General features: G+C 37.1%; 1 protein-coding gene across 3 annotated transcripts in view; it reads left to right on the top strand.

Annotated features, from left to right (window-relative positions):
- LOC150105870 (CD151 antigen-like) overlaps positions 1-24,357 on the top strand; it is a 133,662-nt gene that overhangs the window by 35,903 nt on the left and 73,402 nt on the right. For all 3 annotated transcript variants that reach the window (XR_016548459.1, XM_090394380.1, XM_090394379.1), the window contains exon 3: positions 7,295-7,399. Coding sequence is in view for 2 of the 3 variants with exons in the window: in XM_090394380.1 (XP_090250506.1) it covers positions 7,295-7,399 (105 nt within the window). In the remaining variant the exon portion in view is untranslated. The remainder of the gene's footprint in view (positions 1-7,294; positions 7,400-24,357) is intronic.

Genomic DNA, 24,357 nt, shown 5'->3' with positions numbered 1-24,357 from the left:
GGCAGACTTTAAAGGTGAAGAGCACCATTTACGTCATTGTATGCTGTTTTTGTTTCACAAAGGAAAGAATGCTACCGAGGCTACCAAAATTATTTGCTCAACTTATGGAGATGTATTGAAGGTTAACAAATGCCAGCAATGGTTTAGGAGATTTGCAGAAAAAAATATTGATCTCTCTGATCGTCCTCGATCTGGAAGACCTCATGGTCAACTGTCCAAGAGCACTTACATAAGAGTGGCAAGGTTCTTAAACAGGGTGTATGGGTACTGCATGAGCTGTTATAAAACAATAAAGCACAGAGATGGGTTATTTGCAATTCATTGTTGACCAGACAACAAAATGATTCCTTTTTGGAACGAGTCGTAACTGGTGACGAAAAATGGGTGCTGTATAAGAATAATAAATGCAAAAAACAGTGGCTTTCTCCAAATCAAACTCCAATTCCAACACCTAAAGATGGACTTCCTCCACAAAAGGTTCTGTTGTGCATTTGGTGGGATAAAGCATTGCTAATCAAACGTCCTGCGCTTGTCAATCAAAAAGGGGTAATTTTGCAGCAAGATAATGCAAAACCACATTCTGCAAGAATGACTCAAGAAAAAATTAGGCAGTTAGGATGGGAACTTCTTCCACATCCTCCATATACTGCCCCTAGTGACTATCACTTATTCAGGTCCTTAGAACACAGCATAAGAAATAAAACCTTCCTTTCACAAGATGATGTCCAAAGGAGTTTGATATCACTTTTTTCCTCCAAAGAAAAAACTTTTTTCAAAAAAGGAGTTCTAAACTTAGTAGATCATTGGAATAAGGTTATAATTAAAGATGGCGATTATAGAATTGAATAACGTTAATTTGTTCTTTAATAAAATTTATATTAAAAATGTAGTTCAAAAAAATTGATTACTTTCCAGTCCCCCTTATACATGTATTGATATATGTATGATTTTTTTTGGATGGAGCATCATTTTCTGGAGTAAAATGTTTTGCTCTGACATAGAAATAAATATCTTCTGAGGAACAAATAAATTGTTCCAATCTGGATAGCTATTCAGATAGATAAACAATTCAGGATCAAAAAAAATAAAAAAAAAATATGTCAGGATTTATTAATTCATGCAATTAGAAAAAAAAAGGAAAAGTTTCCAGGAAGAACAGTTTAATTTGGTCCAGAGCCATTTTAATCCCTGCTTTCATGTGGTATTTATCAAATGCCTGTAAACTCAATCTCAGATCTTTACTTTATGTGGGTGATGTTATATTCTTAAATGAATCTAGTCAAATTCTAAAGGATTCCTTCATTAAATTGAATAACTGCTGTAAGAAATCTGATGAAAATCAACAATAAAAAGACAGATTAAGAACATACGCTGGAAAGTTTGGGAATGTTTCAACTGTTTAGGCAGGTCAAATTTTCAGAGAATATTGAAAAATAAGTATGAAAAAAGTCAACAGAATAAGTAAAGTTAATGACAGGAAGTCAACTAAATGAGTTTATATGTAATAAGAAAGAAATTAGTTAAAACAATTAAGCAGCTATACACAAGACAGTCTTCAAACCAATTTAAACTTATTGATCTGAGAATTGCCTTAGAAATAAGACATTTGATTAAATGACTGTAGACCACCAAAAATATAGACTTCTTAAAAAAAAAAAAGTTAAGGAAGTAAAATGATAGCATCAGTTGCAGAATTGTATTGAAAATGTGTTGTTGAAAGTGTTTTCATTTGGTTACAAATTAAATGAAAGATGCCAAGAAATTATATTCTTGTTTAATTCTTTATCCAGGTATAAACAAACAAAGCTTATGCGTGAAATATCTTCACAACCAAGTTACTTGTATGTAGTTGCTAACAGCATCACATTAATTGGCTTAGTATCCCATAATGAAAAGTGCACACGAGTGTATATAATGCTATGCATTCTGGGAAGGGCCACTACCCAGAGCAGTTATTGCAGTTTCATCAGCAGGAAACAGACCCAGACTAAAGGCATTAATGTGAAGTCATTAGTCACTATACACAAGTGGCTTTGTTGTGAATTATCTTCACAACTAGGCTACAACAACAATTAATATGAAGTTATTCACATTATACAAGTAGCCTAGTCATGAAGAAACTTCATGCACAAACTTTGTTTAGTTACACATGGATAAAGGTTTAAACAATAACATAATTTTTTTGGCATATTTAATTTAATTTATAACCAAGGAAAAAAAACTCTCAACAACTTGTTCTAATCCAGAGTATTTGAATAAGGTGATATACCTTTTCATTTCTTGTATATTGGAAATATGTGACTTCTGCATTACTTCAACCTTGGCATCTCTCCTGGGTAAGTTGCCACTGCCATAGTTTTCTATAGATGTGCTGCTGAAGTGGTCTCATTCCATTAGATGCTTGCTTATGTTATAGCCTCTACTGATATGACCTTGATTAGGATCCTTCAATGGATGCCTTGCCCTGGGAATTTGAGCAGTTTTGCTGGCAGCTTGTAGGGTTGATGCTAAGCTTGGTGATTTTGCCTATTACTGGATGGAGTTGAAGCTTTTGCAGGTTTTATCAACCAGAACTACTGCTGTGTTTAATTGAGTATATGAGTTATTAGCTCCTTTGGGTTACTCACTGAGGTTAGAGTGATCTTGAATGGTAACCTAGATTTTTGAGATGCCCCTTTGCTTATACATTGTTATTATTGTTCCGGGCAACTCCAAGGAGTCGACAGACTCATTGAGGGAAGCCCTAACATCATGTCAAGAACAACTATTTGACATTGACACAGTATCTATCATACCTTGCCTTGAACTCATTCATGGTCGTAGCACCCACAATAGACTCTGGAAGCTTATTCCACTCATTCACCACTCTCAAAGTAAAAAACCTAGCTCTAACACCCTTGTCAACCATGCTCTTGCCCAGCTTCCATGCATGGCCCCTAGTCCTCCCACCACCAGTCATATTTTCAAAAATATCTTCTGGATCAATCTTATAGAAACCCTTCAGTAATTTGAATGTCTCAATCATATCACCCCTCCTCGCCTATCGTCCAATCTCTGCAACCCACAAATCTTCAACCTATTCTCATAAGGTTCATTCCACAGACCTGCTATCATCTTGGTCACTCGTCTCTGGATCCTCTCCACTTCCTCCCCATCACGAAGAAACCCTGGTGCCCATAACTGGGCACAGTAGTCCAGATGGGGTCTTATCAAGGCTCGATACAGAGGAACAACAACTTGTTTGTCTCTGCATGTTAAAGTATTTTTCAGAAGCCAAGTGATTTGATGAGCTGATTTAGTCACTTTTGCAATGTGCCCCCTAAACTTCAATTCCCTATCCACCAACACTCCCAAATCCCTGGCTTCATCAATCTCCTGGAGTGTGGTTCCACCAATGCAATATACTGCTGCTATTCTTTTCACCCCAAAGTGCATAACCTTACACTTTGCCACATTAAATTGACATTCATTTTTTCTAGCCCAGTCCTCCAAACTATCCAAATCATCCTGTAAAATTTTGACATCCTGTGCACTCACAATTGCTCTACCCAACTTTGCATCATCAGCAAACAAGTGAACACTTCCTCTCAAATCCTTTCCTATATCATTGATGAACAAATTGAAAAGCAGTGGTCCAAGAACAGAGCCCTGCGGCACACCACTAGCCGTCTTTTAGACTCCACTCCTGAATAAACCACCCTCCTATCCATCTCACCAACCCTATATCTATCCCCATCTGCTCCAGTTTACTGATTAGGGTTCCATGTGGTATCCTGTCAAAGGCCTTGGCAAGGTCCAGTAGCATCACTGTAAACCCATTACCCCTATCCAGTTCAGCCGTCACTGTGTTATAAAACGTGAGCAAGTTACTGAGGCATGATCTACCCTTCACAAAACCATGTTGTCCCCCCATACAGTATCCCATTTTCATCTATCCAATCCTGTATTCTTTTCTTGACTAATTTCTCCAAAACCTTGACAACAACTCCTGATATGCTAATTAGTCGGTAATTTGCAACAGTGGTCTTGGAACCTCCTTTATGCAGTGGACCTCTTTTTCTCCCTTCCCCCCTCCCCCCTTGGGACTAACCCAGATCCGAGACTCAAATTAAACAAAATGGTCAAGGACACTGACAATTCTTTAGCTGCTTCACGTAAGACCCGAGCTGGTATACCATCCAATCCCAGATGTATTCACATTAAGGTTTTGTAATATACTATTCATCTTCATTTTATTCACCTCAATTCCCATATTGAATGAAAGGAACCAGGAATGAAGGAGCCAAGCTATTGGTTCCTTTATTTCCTGCAATATCACTGCCTGGATGATATACTCTTGCTCAGTAATTGCAGCATATCGAAAAAACTGTTTGGGATTCTCTTGCCTGGCTAATTTCCTTTCATAATCTGCTTTTGCTTTTCTTACCCTTCTGGCCCATACTTTATACTGTTCATGGGCCTGCAGGTTACCTTTCTCCTTAAATTCCCTCCACAGTTGTTTCTTTTTTTTGCAGCTCAAGCTTAATGGTGTTATTCATCCATTTAATTCCTACTTGATTTGTCATCCAGATTCTAGGTATACGGTCAACCATTACCTCCTTGAAACGCTCCTTTATTGCTTCCCATGCACTATCAACCTCCAGCCCTTTATACTGTTCATGGGCCTGCAGGTTACCTTTCTCCTTAAATTCCCTCCACAGTTGTTTCTTTTTTTTGCAGCTCAAGCTTAATGGTGTTATTCATCCATTTAATTCCTACTTGATTTGTCATCCAGATTCTAGGTATACGGTCAACCATTACCTCCTTGAAACGCTCCTTTATTGCTTCCCATGCACTATCAACCTCCAGCCCTTGCAGTTTTACGTGCCATGGCACTGAACCAAGCAATCTCTTATGCTTGTCATACTTACCAGCCTCGTAATTCCACATGTACCCTTTCTTAATTGAGAATTCCACACATTTAGCCACCTCCCACCTCCAAGACCTTATGATCACTCTCACCAATTGGTGGCAACGTGGTCATATTCATTAGTCAAATTCTCAGATGCAATTACTAGTTCAAGCACTCTCGAACCCCTAGTATATTCCATTACATGCTTTGTAATGGAATATACTAGGGAATTGCTTTGGAATTTAATAAAGTCTTGCAGTGTGGCAAGCTCTTGAAGGGTGAAAGAAGGGTTAGATAGTGTTAGTTGCATAAGGGAGATGGTGCAGTGCATGTATCAAACTATAGCCAGTTAATTTTTTTTTTCATTTGGTTGCTAAGATTTTAAAAAAATTGGTAACAACTTGTATACAGATGAGGAAAGTATTATTTATGTAGGCCAGAATGGATTTGGTAAGAGACCCTCTAGTTGTAGTAATCTGGTTGGCTTTTATGATGGTAACAAGAGCATTGGATGAGGACAAGGTATACGTATACTGTTATTTATTTTATTTTTTTTTTCTTGCAAAGACATTTTGTTAGGGTGCTGCATCATGAAAAGTTGGTATTTAAATTGTGACATGTAGGTTTGTATGTCAGGTTAGTGGAATGGATTGGTAACTAGCTTACCAATAGATATCAGAGTTGTATATGGAGGAAGCGGTATTGTAGAGTAGAAAGGTTATAAGTAGAGTTCCATGATTTTCAGTACTGGGACCTTGTCATGTGACTGCAGGAAGATGTTCCTGCAGTCACATGACTTTTCAGATGATGGGAATCTTGGGAGACTTATTAGTAAGAGGTGCTGATGTTCCACTGGAATATTAGGTTATTCAAATCCCCTTGAACAAATGAATGGGGATTTCAGTTTAATTCAGCTTAAGGCTTTTTTCAATTCAGCTTAAGCAAATTTCAAAATTTTAGAGAATGTTGGAGTTATACTGGAAGAAATAGAAGAAAGCAAGGAATCTTGGAGAGATTAGAGATAGAAATTTGAAGGTGAAAGGATATATTGCAGAGGTTGTGAAGACAGTCCAAAGAATTGCTGCAATATTGAATAGGACATTGACCAGCAGAGATAATTCCATTGTATAAAGCTCTGATCAGACCTTATTGGATTACTGTACTCAGATCTGGTGTGTGTCATTTTAAGGGGGGGGGGATGAAATAACCATGGAAGTGATTACAGAGTTGGATACTAAAAATGATATCAGGATGAATAAGATTGATTATGAGACAACTACCATGTTTGAAGAAAAACTTTAGTTTAATATAACTAAAATCTACATTCGACGTTTCGACCTTTATGTCAAGGTCATCTTCTGGAGCATACAACTATACACAGGAAACAAGCTATACAACAATCAAACTGCTTTGTTAAAGACACTGACCAACCGCTACAACAATTGTTGGCCTGACCTCTGGTGAGAAAATAAATAAATAAAAGAAAAATAAAAAATAAAATAAAAAAATAAAAAATAAAATAAAAAAATAAAAAATAAAAGATTTTCTCACCAGAGGTCAGGCCAACAATTGTTGTAGCGGTCTTTAACAAACCAGTTTGATTGTAGTATAGCTTGTTTCCTGTGTATAGTTGTATGCTCCAGAAGATGACCTTGACATAAAGGTCGAAACGTCGAATGTAGATTTTAGTTATATTAAACTCAAGTTTTTATTCAAACACGGTAGTTGTCTCCATAATTTTCGAAAATACATTCGGATCACCGTGTAAGTTTAAAAGAAAGGATTGATTATGAGAATAAAGGGAAGGCATTTAAACTACAGAGTTTGGTGAAAGAAGATGAAGGAAAAGGGATATGATTGTGACATTTAAGCTGTCAAAATATATTTTATCAGTTTGACACTTGGGAAAATTTTCATGTGGTAGAATGAGATAAAGGAACAAGGATAAGGAGGCATCTTGAAATTCCAAATAGAAGTAGTAAGAAGGGCGTTTTTTTTTTAATTTTTTTTTTTATGGTGAATGGTAGAGCTCACAGAACGAATTGCCTGAGAGGCTGATGAAAGTGCAAACAGCAGATCAGTTTAAGGAGCTGTATGATAGGCTTCGTGTTTCTTAATATGAACCTCCTATGATGTGTCTTGATTCCATCATGGAAATCAGAAATAATAATAATAAAAACATATTATATCTTCCAGTGCAGTTATAAAAGACTTGTAATTATCACCTCAGTGCTAGTGGCATAGGTTGATTTTTTGTGTTTATTGTCAAAACAGTTTATATGTAAAGTTTTATGCTTATTTAGTGATTGATAGAAAATCTATGTTATATATTTGTGTTTTCTTAATTGAGAATATTTCTTTTAATCATTATTTTGTTTTTGCATTATTCTTATATCTTTGCAGTTTACCATTATTATAAGAGAATTAGTCACAGTGGGTATTAAACATAAATATGGAAAGTTAACACATCATGGTGTTACATATGCAGTGGATAAGCTACAACAAAGAGTAAGTCTTTCATGAAGTGATAATGACTTATAAAGAGTGTGAGATTGCTCCCTACTCTGACACCCATATGTTTTACTAATTTAAATATTTCTTTCTTTTTATTAAGATCAACTGTATTTTGTAAAATTAGTGACAAAACTATCCTACCTGTGTTATTGTTTTTAAAATTTTTAAATAACATGCTTCAAATCTGACAGTTCTTTAACAATTAATTTTTTTTTCATCTAACTTCTGAAACTTCAGTTTAAATTTCAAATCTATCTTCACTTCTCAAAATTTGAAATTTAGATGGAAAAGTATTTTATTTTTATAATTCTATCACAAAAATTTACAATAATATTTTGAAGACAACAATTATTTATTGTCATAGTAAGAATGAAAGTGAAAAAGGAAAAAAAAATAATTTTTCACCTTTATTCTTGATGTTGATGGAAGATTCTGATCACTTATTGAGAGGGAAATGGTGCCGTTGGAACCGTTAGCAAGTGCTAACTCTTCAGAAAAGATTTCAGTTTCAAGTTGTTTCAGTATATTTGAAGTTGAACTGTGTATCGATCTTGACAAGCAGCTTAATGTAATTAATGATAATTACACAGTAATGAGGGTAATGATGGTGGTTAGTTTGGCAGAACAGCATCTATTGAACTACCTGTAGAAAAGGCATAACGAAGAATGAAAATCCATTAAAAGTGTGATTTATATGTATCTGTGAGATAAGGGAAGTGTTTTAGGATAGTTTTAAGTAGTTTCATGGAAATCTTTGGTTCCAAAACCAAATGTAGAATGGTATTTAAGATTAGGTGGATTGAGATTTAAAAATTCATAAGAACAAACCTGCAAACAGCAATAACCTTACCATAGTAAGGTTACATCAAACCTTACATCAGAGTAAGGCTTGATGTAAAAATGAAAGTAAAAAAATATACCATGAGATATTACAACATGCAGAAAATGCTATATCTGTGGAATGAAAGGTTTTTCACCTTGGGTATAATATATATTATATATTATAATAGTATATATATATATATATTATAATTTATATATTTATATAATTTATATATATATTATAATATATATTATATATTATATAAGATACCAAGTAATTTTATAACCTTGGTTTTTAATTCTTTTTCCCAAGTAAGCAAACAGACAAGTAAGTCAAGTTTGCGCCTGAACGTGGTTCAAGACTTATGGTGGTGGTGGTGGTGGTGGTGCAACACCAAGGCAGCTCGTGGTATAGATGGATTAAGTTCCGATCACTTTCCTTTGTATTTCCCATAAATGTAAAACACATCTCCTAGAAGATGTATGATGTTATACATTATGGGTGGGGGTCACAACCCAGACCAGTTTCAACCTTTATTGAGGTCTCATCAGTGAGTAGGCAGCTGTGGAATTATTTCACTCTCCAAGTGAAAAATCTAATCCTCACACACACATGCCCCTGCTAAACTCTAGTTAACTTCCAGGGATAACTTCTTGTTCTGCATTTTTAGTTTAATCAAGTGCTGAAACACTTTTCCCTGAATTAATTATATAAAAGCCTTTAAGTAAAGAAAACATTTCTATCATATCCCCCTTTTTTTTTTTTTTTTTTTTTTTTTTTTGCCTGTTGACAGTATCTGCAACCCAAACCCTCAATCTATCCTTGAAGGGGACATTCCACAGATCCCTCACCATCTTGGTTACTTGCCTCTAGATCATCTTTACTGCTTCCTCATCCCAAGAAACCTAGGTGAACAGAACTAACTGCAGTAATCAGATGTATAATTATCAAAGCCTTATAAAGAGGAATAACAATTTCTATGTCTCTAGTTGTTAGTGTGTTTTCAATAGCCACATAATCTTATGAACTCCATTCTTAGTCATATGTCCTCTAAACTTCAACCCTCTGTTGTATTACCACTCCCATAATTTCATCTATTTCCTGGCATACAGATCCATCAATGTAGTACACAGCTTGTAATCTATTTATCACAAAGTGCATAACTTGACATTTTTCCACATTAAACTTATACCCCAGTGGTGTGCCCAGAGGGGGGGGGTGCCCCCTCTCTCAAAGAAAAAAGGGAAAAAACAGTAAAAAATTTTCCAAAAATCTTTTCCTAATTAAAAATAATTTTCTCATTTGTGTTGTATCGTTGTGTGTTCTATTTCTATGCTACTTATGAATTAGCAATCATTGCAGATGCTCAGTCATAGGTCGGGTCGTATGTGATGCATAGTGTGTATTCTCAAATCATCTACTCAACTCAGGCCCCCCCCCCTCCCCCAAAGATTAAATCCTGAGTGTGATATTGTTATACCCATTATATTTTGTCTATATCGACAACATATTTAAACCATCCTGCAAGCTCCCTACATCACATTAATTGTCACATGCCCAACTTTGCATAATCAGCAAACAGCTGACTATTTCACTTCATAATAAATTTAGTTTAATCCTTTATCCAAGTGTGAGTAAACAAAGTTTGCACCTGAAAATATCTTCAGGACTGAGGAAAGGTAGTGCAGCATCAGGCAACTCGGAGCAAAGGTGGACCAAGCTACCGAGTTGCCTGGTGTTGCACTACCTTTCCTCAGTCCCGGAGATATTTTCAGGTGCAAACTTTGTTTGCTCACACTTGGATAAAGGATTAAACTAAATTTATTATAGTCTAACCAAGTGCAAAATAACTTTCAACAATTTCCCTTCATACTTTCTGTATCACTTATCTACTAATTAAACAGTAATAGCCCTAGCACAGAACCCTGAAGCACACCACTAATCACCTAGATTCCTCCACATCTCTTTTTGGTATATATTCATCACCCAACCATGTATCTATATAACCAATGTCATATACATTCCCATTTGTTCTAACTTTTGCCACAAAATTCGATGTGGTCAAATGCCTTTGCAGAATCATCATGTATGCAATCATCATATCCAACTCAGTTGTCACTATATTATAGAAATTTGTAAATTACTAAGGCATGACTGGCCCTTTACAAAGTCATGTTGGCCTCATTAAAGTATCATATTCTTATTCACCCATTCCTGAATTCTCCTTTTGACCAGCTTTCCAGTATTTTTAACCACTGATTGTGTTAAACACTGATTGGTCTATATTGCTACTGCAGTCTTAGTGCCTTCCTTATACAAATGTGTTATTTTGCCTTCTTTCCACTTCTTTGGAACTCTTCCAGAGTTGAGACTTAAAGAGCCTAGTCAGGGGCATTGTCAGTTCCCTTGTTCCTTCTTGTAAAATGAAAGCTCATATCCCATCTAATCCTGTCGCTGTATTTACATTGAGAATCTGCAATATCCTAAGAACCTCCAATTCTTCTTTAACCAGCTTTCCAATACTTTTAACCACTACTGAGATACTGATTGGTCTATAATTTGCAACTGCAGTCTTAGAGCCTTCCTTATACAAATGTATTCGTTTGCCTTCTTCCCACTTCTTTGGAACTCTTCCAGAGCTGATACTTAAATTAAAGAGGAGCCTAGTCAGGGGCATTGCCAGTTCTCTTGCTCCTTCTTGTAAAATGAAAGCCCATATCCCATCTAATCCTGCAGCTGTATTTACATTGAGAATTTGCATTTGGTTTTTATTAATCAACAGACCTCAAGCTGTTTACAGGATAAGGTGGTCATGCCCATTGCCCCGGCATATCCTATGTCCGTAGTGTTGATTTCTCAAGGCCAGTTTGCCTGCTTTGCAGGATGAAAAAATTCAGAATAAACTGGGGGAAAAAACCCTACTGTCCACACCCAAGACCGGCTAACTTGGCTATGGCTGAGGAAGATCCTTCAGCTCCTCATGTCTCCAACAGGAATCTATTAGGACACTCCTTCCTCAGGCATATAGTTGTGAAGTGCATAGCCACTAGGTTAACCGCGCACTAGGTTATATATGTGTGTGTGTGTGTGTGTGTGTGTGTGTGTGTGTGTGTGTGTGTGTGTGTACAGGTATCCATTGCTTAACGCAGTTTTGCTTAATGCAGGATTTGATTAACATCGTGAAATTAATTGCGGCAATCCCTTGATATATGCGGCAAGAGATTTGATTAACGTTCCTTTAACCCTGCAGAGCTCGCAGCTGGCCTGACAGATACATACAAAATGTTTAATATAAATATTCTTACACAATTCATTGGAGGTCATAAGTAGCTGTGCATTCATATGTTACAAGTGATATTCGACACTGGTTTTTGCTGTCAGTTTGGTTTAACACATGTTATGTAAAGCTTTGTGATATTTGACAGTAAATTGTATCTGAGAGATACCGCGGCCTCCAATGTCAGTATAGTATGGTTTAGTTTTTTTTTATTCTTTATTCAATGATTTCTAGATTGTAACTGAAAATAAATAAACCATCATGTATTACTGAAAGAGAGAGCCAAAGGCTTATTTACATCTTCTCTAGGAGATGTGCTTTGCATTATGGAAAATACTAAGGAAAGTGATCTGGAGCTTACTCCACCTGTACTACGAGTTGCCCATAAGGTTACTTATGCTTGCATTCGCCAAAACCTTTAGTTTCTATATATTCGACACAAAACTCTTGTAGTTTCTATATTCTGCTATGAAATAATGTTGGATTCAATATCCACTTAATTTGTACCATCATGTATTATATTTACAGTGTTTTTCTTAATTTTTTATTGCTTGTTTGCCGAGGTCTGGAGAGTCATTTTGCTTGTTATCGTTGAATTTATGCTGATAAGAAAAAAACTAAAACTGTTCAAACGACTCTTGATAACTTCTTTTGATAAAAAAAAAATTTCAGTAAATAATGTAGGTACAATCATGGACATGGTAACATTGAGGGATTAATTAACTGTGTTAATAGAGGGATACCTGTGTGTGTGTGTATATATATAAATAAATATATATATAATATATGTATATATATATATATATATATATATAACTCATATAATTACTGTGCTTTTGTGATTGATTAGTGCTGCCATCTACAGGGCAGACTAAGAAACTTTGCAGTCTTTTATTTAACTCTTTAGCTGTAGCTCTCACTCTCATATATCTCTATAGCTTGAGGAATATACAAAATTTGTTTAAAAATAAGTTTTGTTATTAGAAACTCACTTGACAGAAGTAAAAAGGTTTGTTACATTCAACTTAATTAATCAAATATTTTCTCTGTAGTAGACTTATAGGAGATCTCATTTACAACATACCTTCTGGTAACAAATTCCACTCACATACTCACTCAATCATCATCATCATGATGTATATCAAGGATTTAGGCCTAGTGTGGCCTTCCAGCCTTCGAAGTCATCGCTGAATCGTTTAAGAGGACGTCCTGGATTTCTTTTTCCTAATGGTTTGTACTTTAAGGCTTGTTTTGGTAATCTTTCTATTACTGATTCTTGGTTTAATTCTTTCATAATTTCTTTGTTTCTTTTGTGATCAAATAGAGTATACTTTGCAGTTTTTCTCATAAACTTCATTTCTGCTGTTATTAATCTTTGTCTTTTTGTTTTATTGTCAAGATTTCACTTCCATACAATAAGACTGGTAGGGGCTATTGTATTGTATACATTAGTCTGGTTTGTTTTTGAACTAGGCTTGGTTTAAATATAGAGTTAATTGCACCTGTTATTTTTAAATATTTTGCAATTTTTATGTTTATATCTTTTTCATTTTCATTCATTCAATCACTACTCTAAATATAAAAAAACTCATTCAGGAATGGCCTTACATTCTTCCCATCTCCACCTCCACTTCATAAATAATCCCTTCTATATTAATTTGCTAACTTAAAAGTCTTTATTATATAACTCTCTCCTCTGCCTATCCACTAAGTTCTGAAGTTTACATTCCCAAACCACAATTCCAGAGTTGAGTAAATAATTACTCAACTCTGGACTTTATTTATCATGATGATAAATAATTCTTGAACAGGTAATCAAATCTGTATACACTAACTTGAACACTAATGTGATCAAGCCTTGTAAGTGATAATATAGCTATGTTGAAAGTTTTCACTTGGTTATATTATAAATTAAAGATGCCAAGAAATTATATTCTTGGTTTGTGCTTTGCATTATGGGATAGATACTAAAGGCAAGTGATTTGAAGTCATTAGCCTATATATATATATGAGTTGTCTTGTCATGAAGTTACTTCACATGCAAACATTACTTACACTTGGATAAAGGATTAAACCAAGAATAAAATTTTTTGCATCTTTAATTTATTTTGATACTACAGCTGTTTGAAAGAGAATTCAGTGTACTGCTTTTCTGAAGCAGCAGCAGTAAACTGTGATTTTTAACAACTCTTGCAATGTGCATTCTCTTCCCCCCCCCAAAAAAAAGAAAACAAAAATCAAATGTCTCTATTCTGAATCTTGTTTACCACTTGAAGCATAGCTCCACCCATACAAAACTAACATTACACTGGCAATACATTCACTTGACAGAAACATTAAAATGTCAAAACTCATGCATCTGCTCAATCTTCCTGAAAGTACTGGACTTAGCATTATCATTTTGTGTAACTCTCCAAAACTCTTTCATCAATAAACTGGATATCTCCTGAAAGAACAAAAAGAACTGTCATTAACAAATAAATTAAATGGTAGTGGTTGAAAAAGCACATATTCATCTGTTAAGCTACTGATTAATATCCTTTTCTTGGACATTTTTCCCTTATAAACAACTTGATGGTATCTATACCAATCACCTATCCATCTGTTCTGTTGTAATTTTATTTTGAAGAAACACCTTTAAATGACTAAGGCTTCATATTGAATAAACTATGTAGAAGTAGTAATAACTATTCATCCCTACAATATCTGTCCCTTCAAGAGGAATATCAATAGATTACACCTGCCTCTTGGTCACACAGCATTTATTTGCTTATAGGTCATATATGCGTTTTCTTAATATTCTACTTAAAAGAGACAATCTTGTAAAAAATATGATTTTACGTTTAAAAATGTATTACAATAAATTGTTGTAGATGGTTTTGCAGCAGTTCATCCCTGCTGATTGATCATTCATTGATTAATCAATAAGCCACCAGCTATAAAAGTTTGTAACATTATTATTATTCAGGCCTCCATGGAGTCAAAAGACTCATCGTGGGAGGTCCTTCCTAAAAAACACAAAGTCTAGCAAGACTCATCAAGGGGAGGTCTCCCACCTAACCTAAGAAACACAAGAAACACAAAGTCTATCAGACAAATCGGCCCTTCAGAACACCTGCAATTTACAGACAAAAAATATTAGTTGTGGTGGTGGTGGAGGTGGGCAGTAGATGGTGTTTGTTCTACACAGTTTATTAAACTCATTGACCATTCTCGCTCTCACCACTCCATCAGGCAATGCATTCCATGGTTCAACCACCCTCCATGCAAAGAAACCACTCCTCACCCTCTTGCTCACAGTTTCCTTTCATAACTTCCAGGGATGGCCTCTTGTCATCAATCCTTCCTGCTGTTCAACCAAGTGAAAAAAATCCACAGTGTCAACCCTGTAACCACCTTTCAACAGTTTAAAAGTCCCAATCATATCACCTCTTCTTCTTCTATCCACAAAACTCTGCAGTCCGCATTCCCTCAGCCGATCCTCATAACTATCATTGTACAGTCCTGAAACCATCTTTGTTATCTGCCTTTATATCCTTTCCGCAGTTAATTTATCCCCTTCAAATTCTGGGGACCAAATCTGAGAACAGTAGTCCAAGTGTGGTCTGATCAGGGTCTTATACAACGGAATAATAACTGTTTTATCTCTGCAGGTCAGCATCCTTCTCATTATTCCAGCAATCCTCTGTGTTACTTTCACCACCTTTGCAATATGTTCCCTAAATTTCAGGTTTCTATCAATCATCAACCCCCAGATCTCTTGTCTCCCCTACTTCCTCCAGTATAACTCCTCCCATAGAGTATGCACTGTCCCATCGATGTTTCCCAAACCTCAAGACCTTACATTTTGCTGCATTAAACCGATATCACCCATTCATTTACCCATCTATCTAGCTTATACAAATCCTCTTGCAGGGCTGCCGCATCTGCACTATTACTAATAATCCTTCCCAGCTTTGCATCATCTGCAAACAACAGAATATCTCCTTGCAATCCAATGACAATGTCATTGATATAAAGGTTAAACAATATAGGTCTCAGTACTGAGCCCTGTGGGTCCCACTTGTAACCCTCTGCTTCCTTGAAACTGCCCCACCATACACAACTCTCTGATACCTATCGGACAGCCAATACTGAATCCAGTTGACCAGTCTGACATACAGGTCCATTTACTGCAACTTAAATATCAGCTTATGTGGCACCCTGTCAAATGCCTTTCCCTCATCTAATGCTCTTGTAACTTTATCATAAAAGGCTAGCATATTGCTAAAACAAGAGCACCCCTTCACAAATCCATGTTGACTCTCACAGATAACATTACCCTCATCTGCCCAATCCTGTATACAGTCCTTCACTACTTTCTTGAAGATCTTAGTAACTACTGATGACATACAAACTGGCCTATAATTAGACACTTCCAGTCTGTTACTGCTCTTATGCAATGGCACTATCTTACCTTCCATGGGCACCTTTCCCACAGCCATACTTTCATTGAAAAGCCAGGTCAAAGGCACTGTCAGTTGCCTAGCACATTCTCTCAAAACTCATGGTGAAATATCATCCAGTCCCACAGCTTTACTGACATCCAGAGTACTCAGTATTTGAAACACACTCTCCTGTACTTCTAAACCTTGAACCTGCCCTGTCCCTCTAGCATTAAAACTGACTCCTCCAGGATGACATACTCCGATAAAGTGTTCATTGAACAATTCCACTGTGTCCTCTGCATCTGTCACTCTATTCCCATTTTTATCCAATAATATCATTCTTCCACAATCATTTCTCCTCCTACTGGCCACATATCTAAAAAATTCCCTAGGATTTTCTTTGGATCTTAGGGCCAATCTCCTTATTCCAGTTTCATCTTCCTTACACTACTAGTCACTCTTTTGGCCTGTGTCTTATACTCTTCATGCATCTTCTCTTCACCTGTCTCCTTATATCTCCTCCAAAGCCTCTTTTTCACATACAATTCCTGTTTAATATTGTTCGTCATCCACTTTACTCCAAATTGTGTCCTCTTGTTCACTCATGGTATACAACTTACCATTGCTACTAACAAATATTCTTTCATAATTTCCCATGCACTAATGATATCCCAGCCTTCCAATACCTCCCTCCATAAAACTTCCCCAAGTTGACATCTTAGACTATTATAATCACCTGCTTTAAAATTCCACATATGTTCCTGTCTCTTTGATACTCCTGCATGTCTATTCATTTTCCAAGTCAAAACCATATGGTCGCTCTCTCCAACTGGTGGGAGAGATGTCATCTCAGTTATTATCAACTCTTTTAATGCTATAACCAAATCCAAAACTCTTGAACCTCTTGTTCCCTGTATTACATGTTGCCTAAGAAATTTGTCCCTCAAGAATTCTAGAAATTCCATTCCCTTATTGCTACATGCATCTTCCTCTCCCCAATTTATACTACTGTAGTTAAAATCTCCCATAACAATCATTCTTCTTGCACTTGTCAAACTCAACTGTCTAAATATTTCCTGGTCCCCACCCCTCTGTGCTCCTGGATTCGTAGCAACACTCCACTAAATTTCCTGTCTTGCCCACTCTACCTCACACCATATACTTTCAAAATCATTCGTGTCACTGTCTTCCAAAGTCTCCACTCTTAGAGGACATAGGTCATCACTTATCATAAGCAGTACTCCACCACCATGCTTTCCCTTCCTATCCTGCTGAAAAATGCTGTACCCAGCGACTTCTATTCCTGTTATTATATCCTCTTCTGTCAACCACATCTCAGTGATCCCAATAATTTTTGGCCAGTCTGATGCTATCTGCACCAGCAATTCCTCTCCCTTATCCTGGATACTCCTGGCATTATTATAAAGCATATAAATGCCATTGTTTCTATACCCAGCATTATCCCCTCTACCTGATGTCATCTGCCTTCTCCCAAGTACCCATTCCCACAAGAGGCCACCCCTGCTACCATCCTCCCTGGGACACACTGACTTGTTCAGAACAGCAATCTCTCCAGATGCCCATGTCCTTCTTCATTCAAATGTAAGCGGTCTCTCGCATACAATTCCTCTCCGTCTTCAAATGCACTCCAAGCACCCACATATTCCAGTCCTCTCTTGTCACACATTCTAGCTATTATATCATTCAATATTACTGCTCTTCTGCTCAGCTCCTCATTATCATACCTAGGCAACACATACACACTATCTTTCCTCTCTGTGTCTTCTTTCATACCACTTCAGGCAAGCATCTCATATCTCTCGCTGCCCTATTTATGCCACCACTCAAGTCATTTGTTCCCACCATCACAATCATCTCATCCACACTTTCTATCGTTCCTCCTGGCAACCACTCCTCACGCATCCTATCTTGAACACCATGGATCATTGAGTCCCCATACATTATGCTTCTTACCATTCCCTCTCTCCTATTGTTTCCATTTTCTCCTCTTCTTTCATTCCCATACTTCTCTCTCATTCCCTCTTTCCTACTGTTTCTATTTTCTCCTCTTCTAGCACTCCCATACCTCTCTCTCACATTCTGTCTCTCCTGCTGTTTCCATTCTCTCCTCTTCTAGCACTCCCATACCTCTCTCTCACATTCTCTCTCCCCTACTGTTTCCATTCTCTCCTCTTCTAGCACTCCCATACCTCTCTCTCTTACTGTTTCCATTTCCACATCCAATTTCATTCTCTCCTCTTTTATCATTCCCAAATTTCTCTCCTTTCCAAAATTCTCTCTCTCTCCCCTTTACTCTGATTTACCTTGCATTTATCTCTTCCATTCTCCTAATCTCATCTTTCACACTTCTCACAAGACATTCCACCTCCTCTTTCAGCTCCTCTATCTCCCTCTGCAGGTCAGTCATTCTTAATCGAAATTCACTCTCCCAAACAAAACCATCACAGTCACTCACGCCTTCTACACTATCAACTATTATTTTCTCACTCATATTTTTTTTCTTTATCACACTACTCATCTTCCTGTTTTCATTTCCCATTCCTGGAACAACAAAGTCAGTTATTGAGCTATCTACTGCATTTATTTCCTCCCATCTGCACTTTACGCACATACAACCCCCTCCCTCTCTCACAAGCCAGATATCGAATTCCCGAGATGCATACATGCCGCAAGTACTGCATGCCACAAACTCCTTTATTATTTTGCTTATAATAGAGTTCTTAAATGGCAGAGGACTTGGCGACATGCCATTTGCGACTGCAGCTGAATCTGCCATCTTTCGTTACTGCCGAGGGGCTACTAGCGTAATCGTTATTATTCAAAATAGTGTCGCTAATTACTTTCAAAAATAAATGCTAAATAAGTATTAGGGAGTATAAATAAATAAGAAAAGTACAAACAATTTCAAGCAAAACAAAACATTAAATACACTAAATAAAATGAAATAAAACTAAATACAGTAATGAAAACTTAGCTTCGTCTTGTCTTCCACCGTAATGCATCTGACCCCGTCTTCTCATTAACCAAAATACACAATATCGCAACAACAACTAACTTCAAAAAACAACCACTGAAGTGCACTCTTATTCCAGAGAAACAATTTAGCACTCAAAAATGCAGCAAAACGGATTCACCAATTAAAAATAACTTTCTTCAGCACAGCTCAAATTCACTGCCACGTGCTACATCAACACTAGCGCCCCTCCTCCATGTCTAACAGATATCTAACATGTATTAGATATCTTGGCAGTTACCATACACTGTGTGTAGGTTGCTTTCTTTGTATACAAAAAAAAAAGCAGCAACAGGATACACAAGTTCATATTTATGTTACCCTTTAGTTGGAAAGACCTGAGTTTGAATCCCATTTAGGATGAGAAGAACCTTTATAAGAGCTTCTCATCTGAAGGTGAGATGGCCAGTTTCATACAGAGGTGACAAGGGTTTCACCTACAAAACTGCAAACTAGGTAGAACATCCACATTTAAGACACAATACATTGGCCTTATAGCCTTAGGCTTTCGCCAGTTCTAAACAGTCCATTTCAGTCCATCATATTGATGTTAGCCTTATTATGAAGAAAGTCTGTGTGCATCGAATGAAGCACAACAAATCAATGGTGTTAACGTATACAGTAAATCACTATTCTTTCTTTAAAACAATTTTGTGTCTATGTATGTATATATATATATGTGTGTGTGTGTGTGTTGTATACAGGTACAGTCTTTCTCTTGTAAAGTAGTTGAATCATTGCTTTGTAGCAAACAAAATATTAATAATGTTTGAAAATTTTCCAAATAAATCCAAAATATTAATAGTTTTGGATTTATGTTTAAATTACTTGAATTTAATATAATCTCTATAGATGTTAATATTTTTTCTTTCTCTTTCAATGTAGCAACAGTATAGGATTTCTGAAGCTTGATGTCATCATCTGTATCCATGTTCAGCTATATATATAAAATCAGCTAACATCTTTTATTCCCTTATAAGGGAGTAAGTGAGATCTTTTGACCCTATCTTGCTTTTGGAGACTGTGGCAGTTCACTCTCCAGTAGTAGCCAATCAGAAATAGCTGACCCAAGACTATTGCTAATTATTAGCGGCAACTGATGAAGAGACTGGCAAACAAGCTGTAATCTCTTGGTACTCAACACTAACAGGATATGTTATTGTCTGATATAGTGTGAGTTTACGTGACAAAGAAACCTGAGTTTATGGGAGAAAAATCCACTTGCCCATGCAAGAGACCGACTAACTTGGGAACCAGTCGAAGAAAGGCTTAGAAAAAGTTCCTCCTGTCAGAAACTTGACTTGAATTTAAGTCTATCTTTGGTTGGCTTAGTGCACAGACGTCACTTTTACTGAGCTACACAGCCATATATATATATTCCATAAAGAGTCCTGGGACTCCATGAAGGGTGTCATGTCATAGGAATATTTGTTTTGCTCAAGAACTTTATTTCATTTATTTCATAGAAAACTGATAGGGTGGCTAATCATATTTGTATCATTGCTACATCTTCAGTTATTCAATTGTGTTCCTAAAAAGGGAGATAAAAGTCAGCCATCACCGCACATCACTCTCCCTCGCTTTTGATAACACTCCACTACTAACCCAGATCGTGTTTCTCTTCTTGGATTGGCATTCATATAGGAAGGACTGTATGAATGCCTCCATGCTTTTGGATAGATGCCAGATGAGCACAACATTAGGTAAAGGTGATACAGGATGGGTGTTAATTTTGTTTCAGTTCCTAGCACAACTGAAAGGATACCATCTGGACTGGAAGACTTTAGTATCAAGGCTATTGTGTATTTTTCTGATGTCCTTGTGTTGAAAGATCATACTGAGAGTGGTTAATGAAACAGTAGGGGTAGATTTCACCTAAAAGGTAAACTGAATTGAGTCTTGAGCGATATTAAAAAAAAAAAAGAGTAACTATTGGGAAGTAATTCCACCAATTTGTAGATGAAATGATTCTCTCAAACTTACTCTAAACAAGAGTTGGAGGGGAATACTATGGACAAGAATTCTGCCTTATCTTTAGGAGATGTTGCCATTGTTCCATCAGGATGAGAGATAGGTGGAAACATAGTAGGGCAAAGGTTTTAACCAAAGAACTTTGACTTAAAATAGGAAGGTAATAAGGAGTTATATGATTAGCATAAGAGATGTGATTTTTAAATCTGCAGGTAAGTTTTTGTGTTTGTATACCAGAAGTGTACAAACTGCCAGATAGTTGAGTGAATCATTTCATCTACAAATTGGTGGAATCACTTCCCAATAGTTACTCCTTTTTTTTTAATGATTTCGCTCAAGACTCAATTTGGTTTACCTTTTAGGTGAAGTAAATATTGAATAATATAGAAAGACTTTCCATAAAGAGTCCTGGGACTCCGTGAAGGGTGTCATGTCATAGGAATATTTGTTTTGCTCAAGAACTTTATTTCATTTTTAGTAAATTCTATAGAAGTTTGGTTCTAAACTGAGAACTACAGCTGAGAAATAGTGCTTTTAACAATTCTGCAACCTTCAACATTATCATTAATTTTGGTATTGTATTTTGTTTGTAAAATATTAGTATAGTGTAAGTGCTGTGCCCATCCACAATACTAGTGTACTATAGGTTGACTAAATTGCTAGCAGATGGGTTCTCCATTTAAAAAAAAAAGTGTCCACAAACAATTGAAAATTATTAGGACTACTACGAACTATAAAATACTGATAATTTCATTCTGAAACCAACATTTGTCTTCTGAGAAGAGACCATGAATCCTAATAGGCTTGATTACTTTATTCAACATTTGGCTGACAGTCTGTGTAGCTTAGTAGAAGTGGCATTTGTACTCTACGTACGTACGTACGGTGCTTGCCCGCACAACAAAAGGCATTTGAATCTTGTCACTTTTGCCCTAGAGGAACATTTTCTAAGCCATTTCTCAACTGGTTTTCAAGTTAGTCGATCTCTGGCACAGGCAAGCAGGTTTTTTTTCTCCCAGAAATTTGGGTTTTTTCATCCGTAAACTCAAGAAAATTGGCTGTCGAACCCATACTATTTTCAGACATTAAAAATGTTGTGTTAGGGATAGGGACCACGAGATGGCAGCACTTGTGTGTACCGATTAATTAGTTGGCCTTGGGCCAGCCATCTGATTGGCTACCAGTGGAAACTGAACTGCCCACTCAGTCTCCAAAAGTTAGATAAGGCTAAAACGGCCTCGCCTACTCCCTATATTATTACTATTATTATTATTATTTCGGGCGATTCCAGGAGTCCTTAGACTCATCGAGGGAGGCCCTAAACATCATGTCCACACAACTATGCGATTACATTCTCACAGTATCTATCATACCTTGTCTTGAACTCGTTCACCGTCATAGCACCCACAACAGACTCTGACAGCTTATTCCACTCATTTACCACTCTAAAAGTAAAGAACCCAGCTCTAACACCCCTGCTAACCACACTCTTGCCCAACTTCCATAGGTGTCCCCTAGTTCTCCCACCACCAGTCCTGATCTCAAAAATATCCTCTGAATTAATCCTATAGAATCCCTTTAGCAATTTGAATGTCTCAATCATATCTCCCCTCCTCTGCCTATCAACTAGTTTCTGCAACCCACAAATCTTCAACCTGTTCTCATATGGTTCATTCCATAGACCTGTTATCATCTTAGTCACTCGCCTCTGGATCCTTTCCACCTCCTCCCCATCAAGAAGGAACCGAGGTGACCAAATCTGGGCACAGTAATCGAGATGAGGTCTTATCAAGGCTCGGTACAGAGGTACAATAACTTGCTTGTCTCTGCTCGTCAAGGTATTTTTCAACAACCAAGTGAGTTGATGAGCTGATTTAGCTACTTTTGCAGTGTGCCCCCTAAACTTCATCTCCTTATCCACCAACACTCCCAAGTCCCTGGCCTCATCGATCTCTTGGAGTACAGTTCCACCAATGTGGTATACTGCTGCTAATCTTTTCACCCCAAAATGCATAACCTTAGAATTTGTCACATTAAATTGACATCCATTCTCCTTAGCCCAGAACTCCAATCTATCTAAGTCATCCTGCAAGACTTTGACATCTTCTGCATTCACTATTGCCCTAACCAACTTTGCATCATCAGCGAACAAATGAATTGTTCCACTTAGATCCTTCCCTATATCATTAATGAACAGATTAAACAGCAGTGGTCCAAGAACAGAACCCTGCGGCACACCACTAGTCACAGGCCGTCTTTTGGACTCTACTCCTGAATTAACTACTCTTTGATATCTCTCCATCAACCAACCAACCACCTATCCATCTCACCAACCCTATATCCATTCCCATATGTTGTAGTTTACGGATTAGTATTCCATGTGGTATCCTGTCAAACGCCTTTGCCAGGTCCAGCAGTATCACTGTAAATCCATTTCCCTTATCCAGTTGAGCCGTCACCTTGTTATAAAACTTGAGCAAGTTACTGAAGCATGATCTACCCTTCACAAAGCCATGCTGTCCCCGGTACAGTATCGCGTTTTCATCAATCCATTCCTGTATTTTTCCCTTGACAACGACTCCTGATATGCTGATCGGTCGGTAATTTGCAACCGTAGTCTTGGATCCTCCTTTATGCAGTGAAACTATTTTCCCCTCTTTCCACACCTTCGCGACTAAGCCAGACCTGAGACTCAGATTAAACAACATGGTCAAGGGCATTGATAATTCTTTAGCCGCTTCACACAAGATCCGTGCCGGTATACCATCCAATCCCACAGATGTGTTCACATTAAGGTTCTGTAATAAACTAGTCACCTCCACTTCATTCATCACTATTCCTGTATAAACTAATGGTTCCTTCACTTTTTCAATGTCACCACCTGGATGATATGCTTTTGCAAGGTGCGCGCTCAGTAACTCCACTATATCGACTGATTTAGTGACCTCCTTACCATCGTCATTCCTTAAAATCATTTTGCTGTGTATAGTTTTTTTCTTGCTTGCAGCATATTGAAAGAACTGTTTTGGATTCTCTTTTGCTTGCAAAGCTAGTTTCCTTTCATAATCCGCTTTTGCTTTTTTTACCACACTCGTTACCTTTCTGGCCTGCACTTTATACCGTTCGTGTGCCTGCAGGTCACCCCTTTCTTTAAATTCCCTCCAAAGTTGTTTCTTTTTTTGCAGCTCAAGCTTAATGGTGTTATTGATCCATTTAACCCCTACTTGTTTTACTATTCGGACCCTAGGTATACAATCAGCCATTATCTCCTGTAAATGCTCCTTGACCACTTCCCATGCTCTATCGACGTCCAGCCCTTGCAGTTGTACATGCCATGGCACTGATCCAAGCAATCTCCTAAGCTTGTCATACTTGCCAGCACGGTAATTCCACATATACCCTGTCTTAATCGAAAATTCC

This window comes from Typopeltis vanoorti, chromosome 6, assembly GCF_054136105.1.
Source record: "Typopeltis vanoorti isolate ZY-2024b chromosome 6, IOZ_Tvanoo_1.0, whole genome shotgun sequence".
Classification (NCBI taxonomy): domain Eukaryota; kingdom Metazoa; phylum Arthropoda; class Arachnida; order Uropygi; family Thelyphonidae; genus Typopeltis; species Typopeltis vanoorti.
Note: the sequence above shows the minus strand (reverse complement) of the source record. Positions and strands in the feature narration are given on the sequence as shown.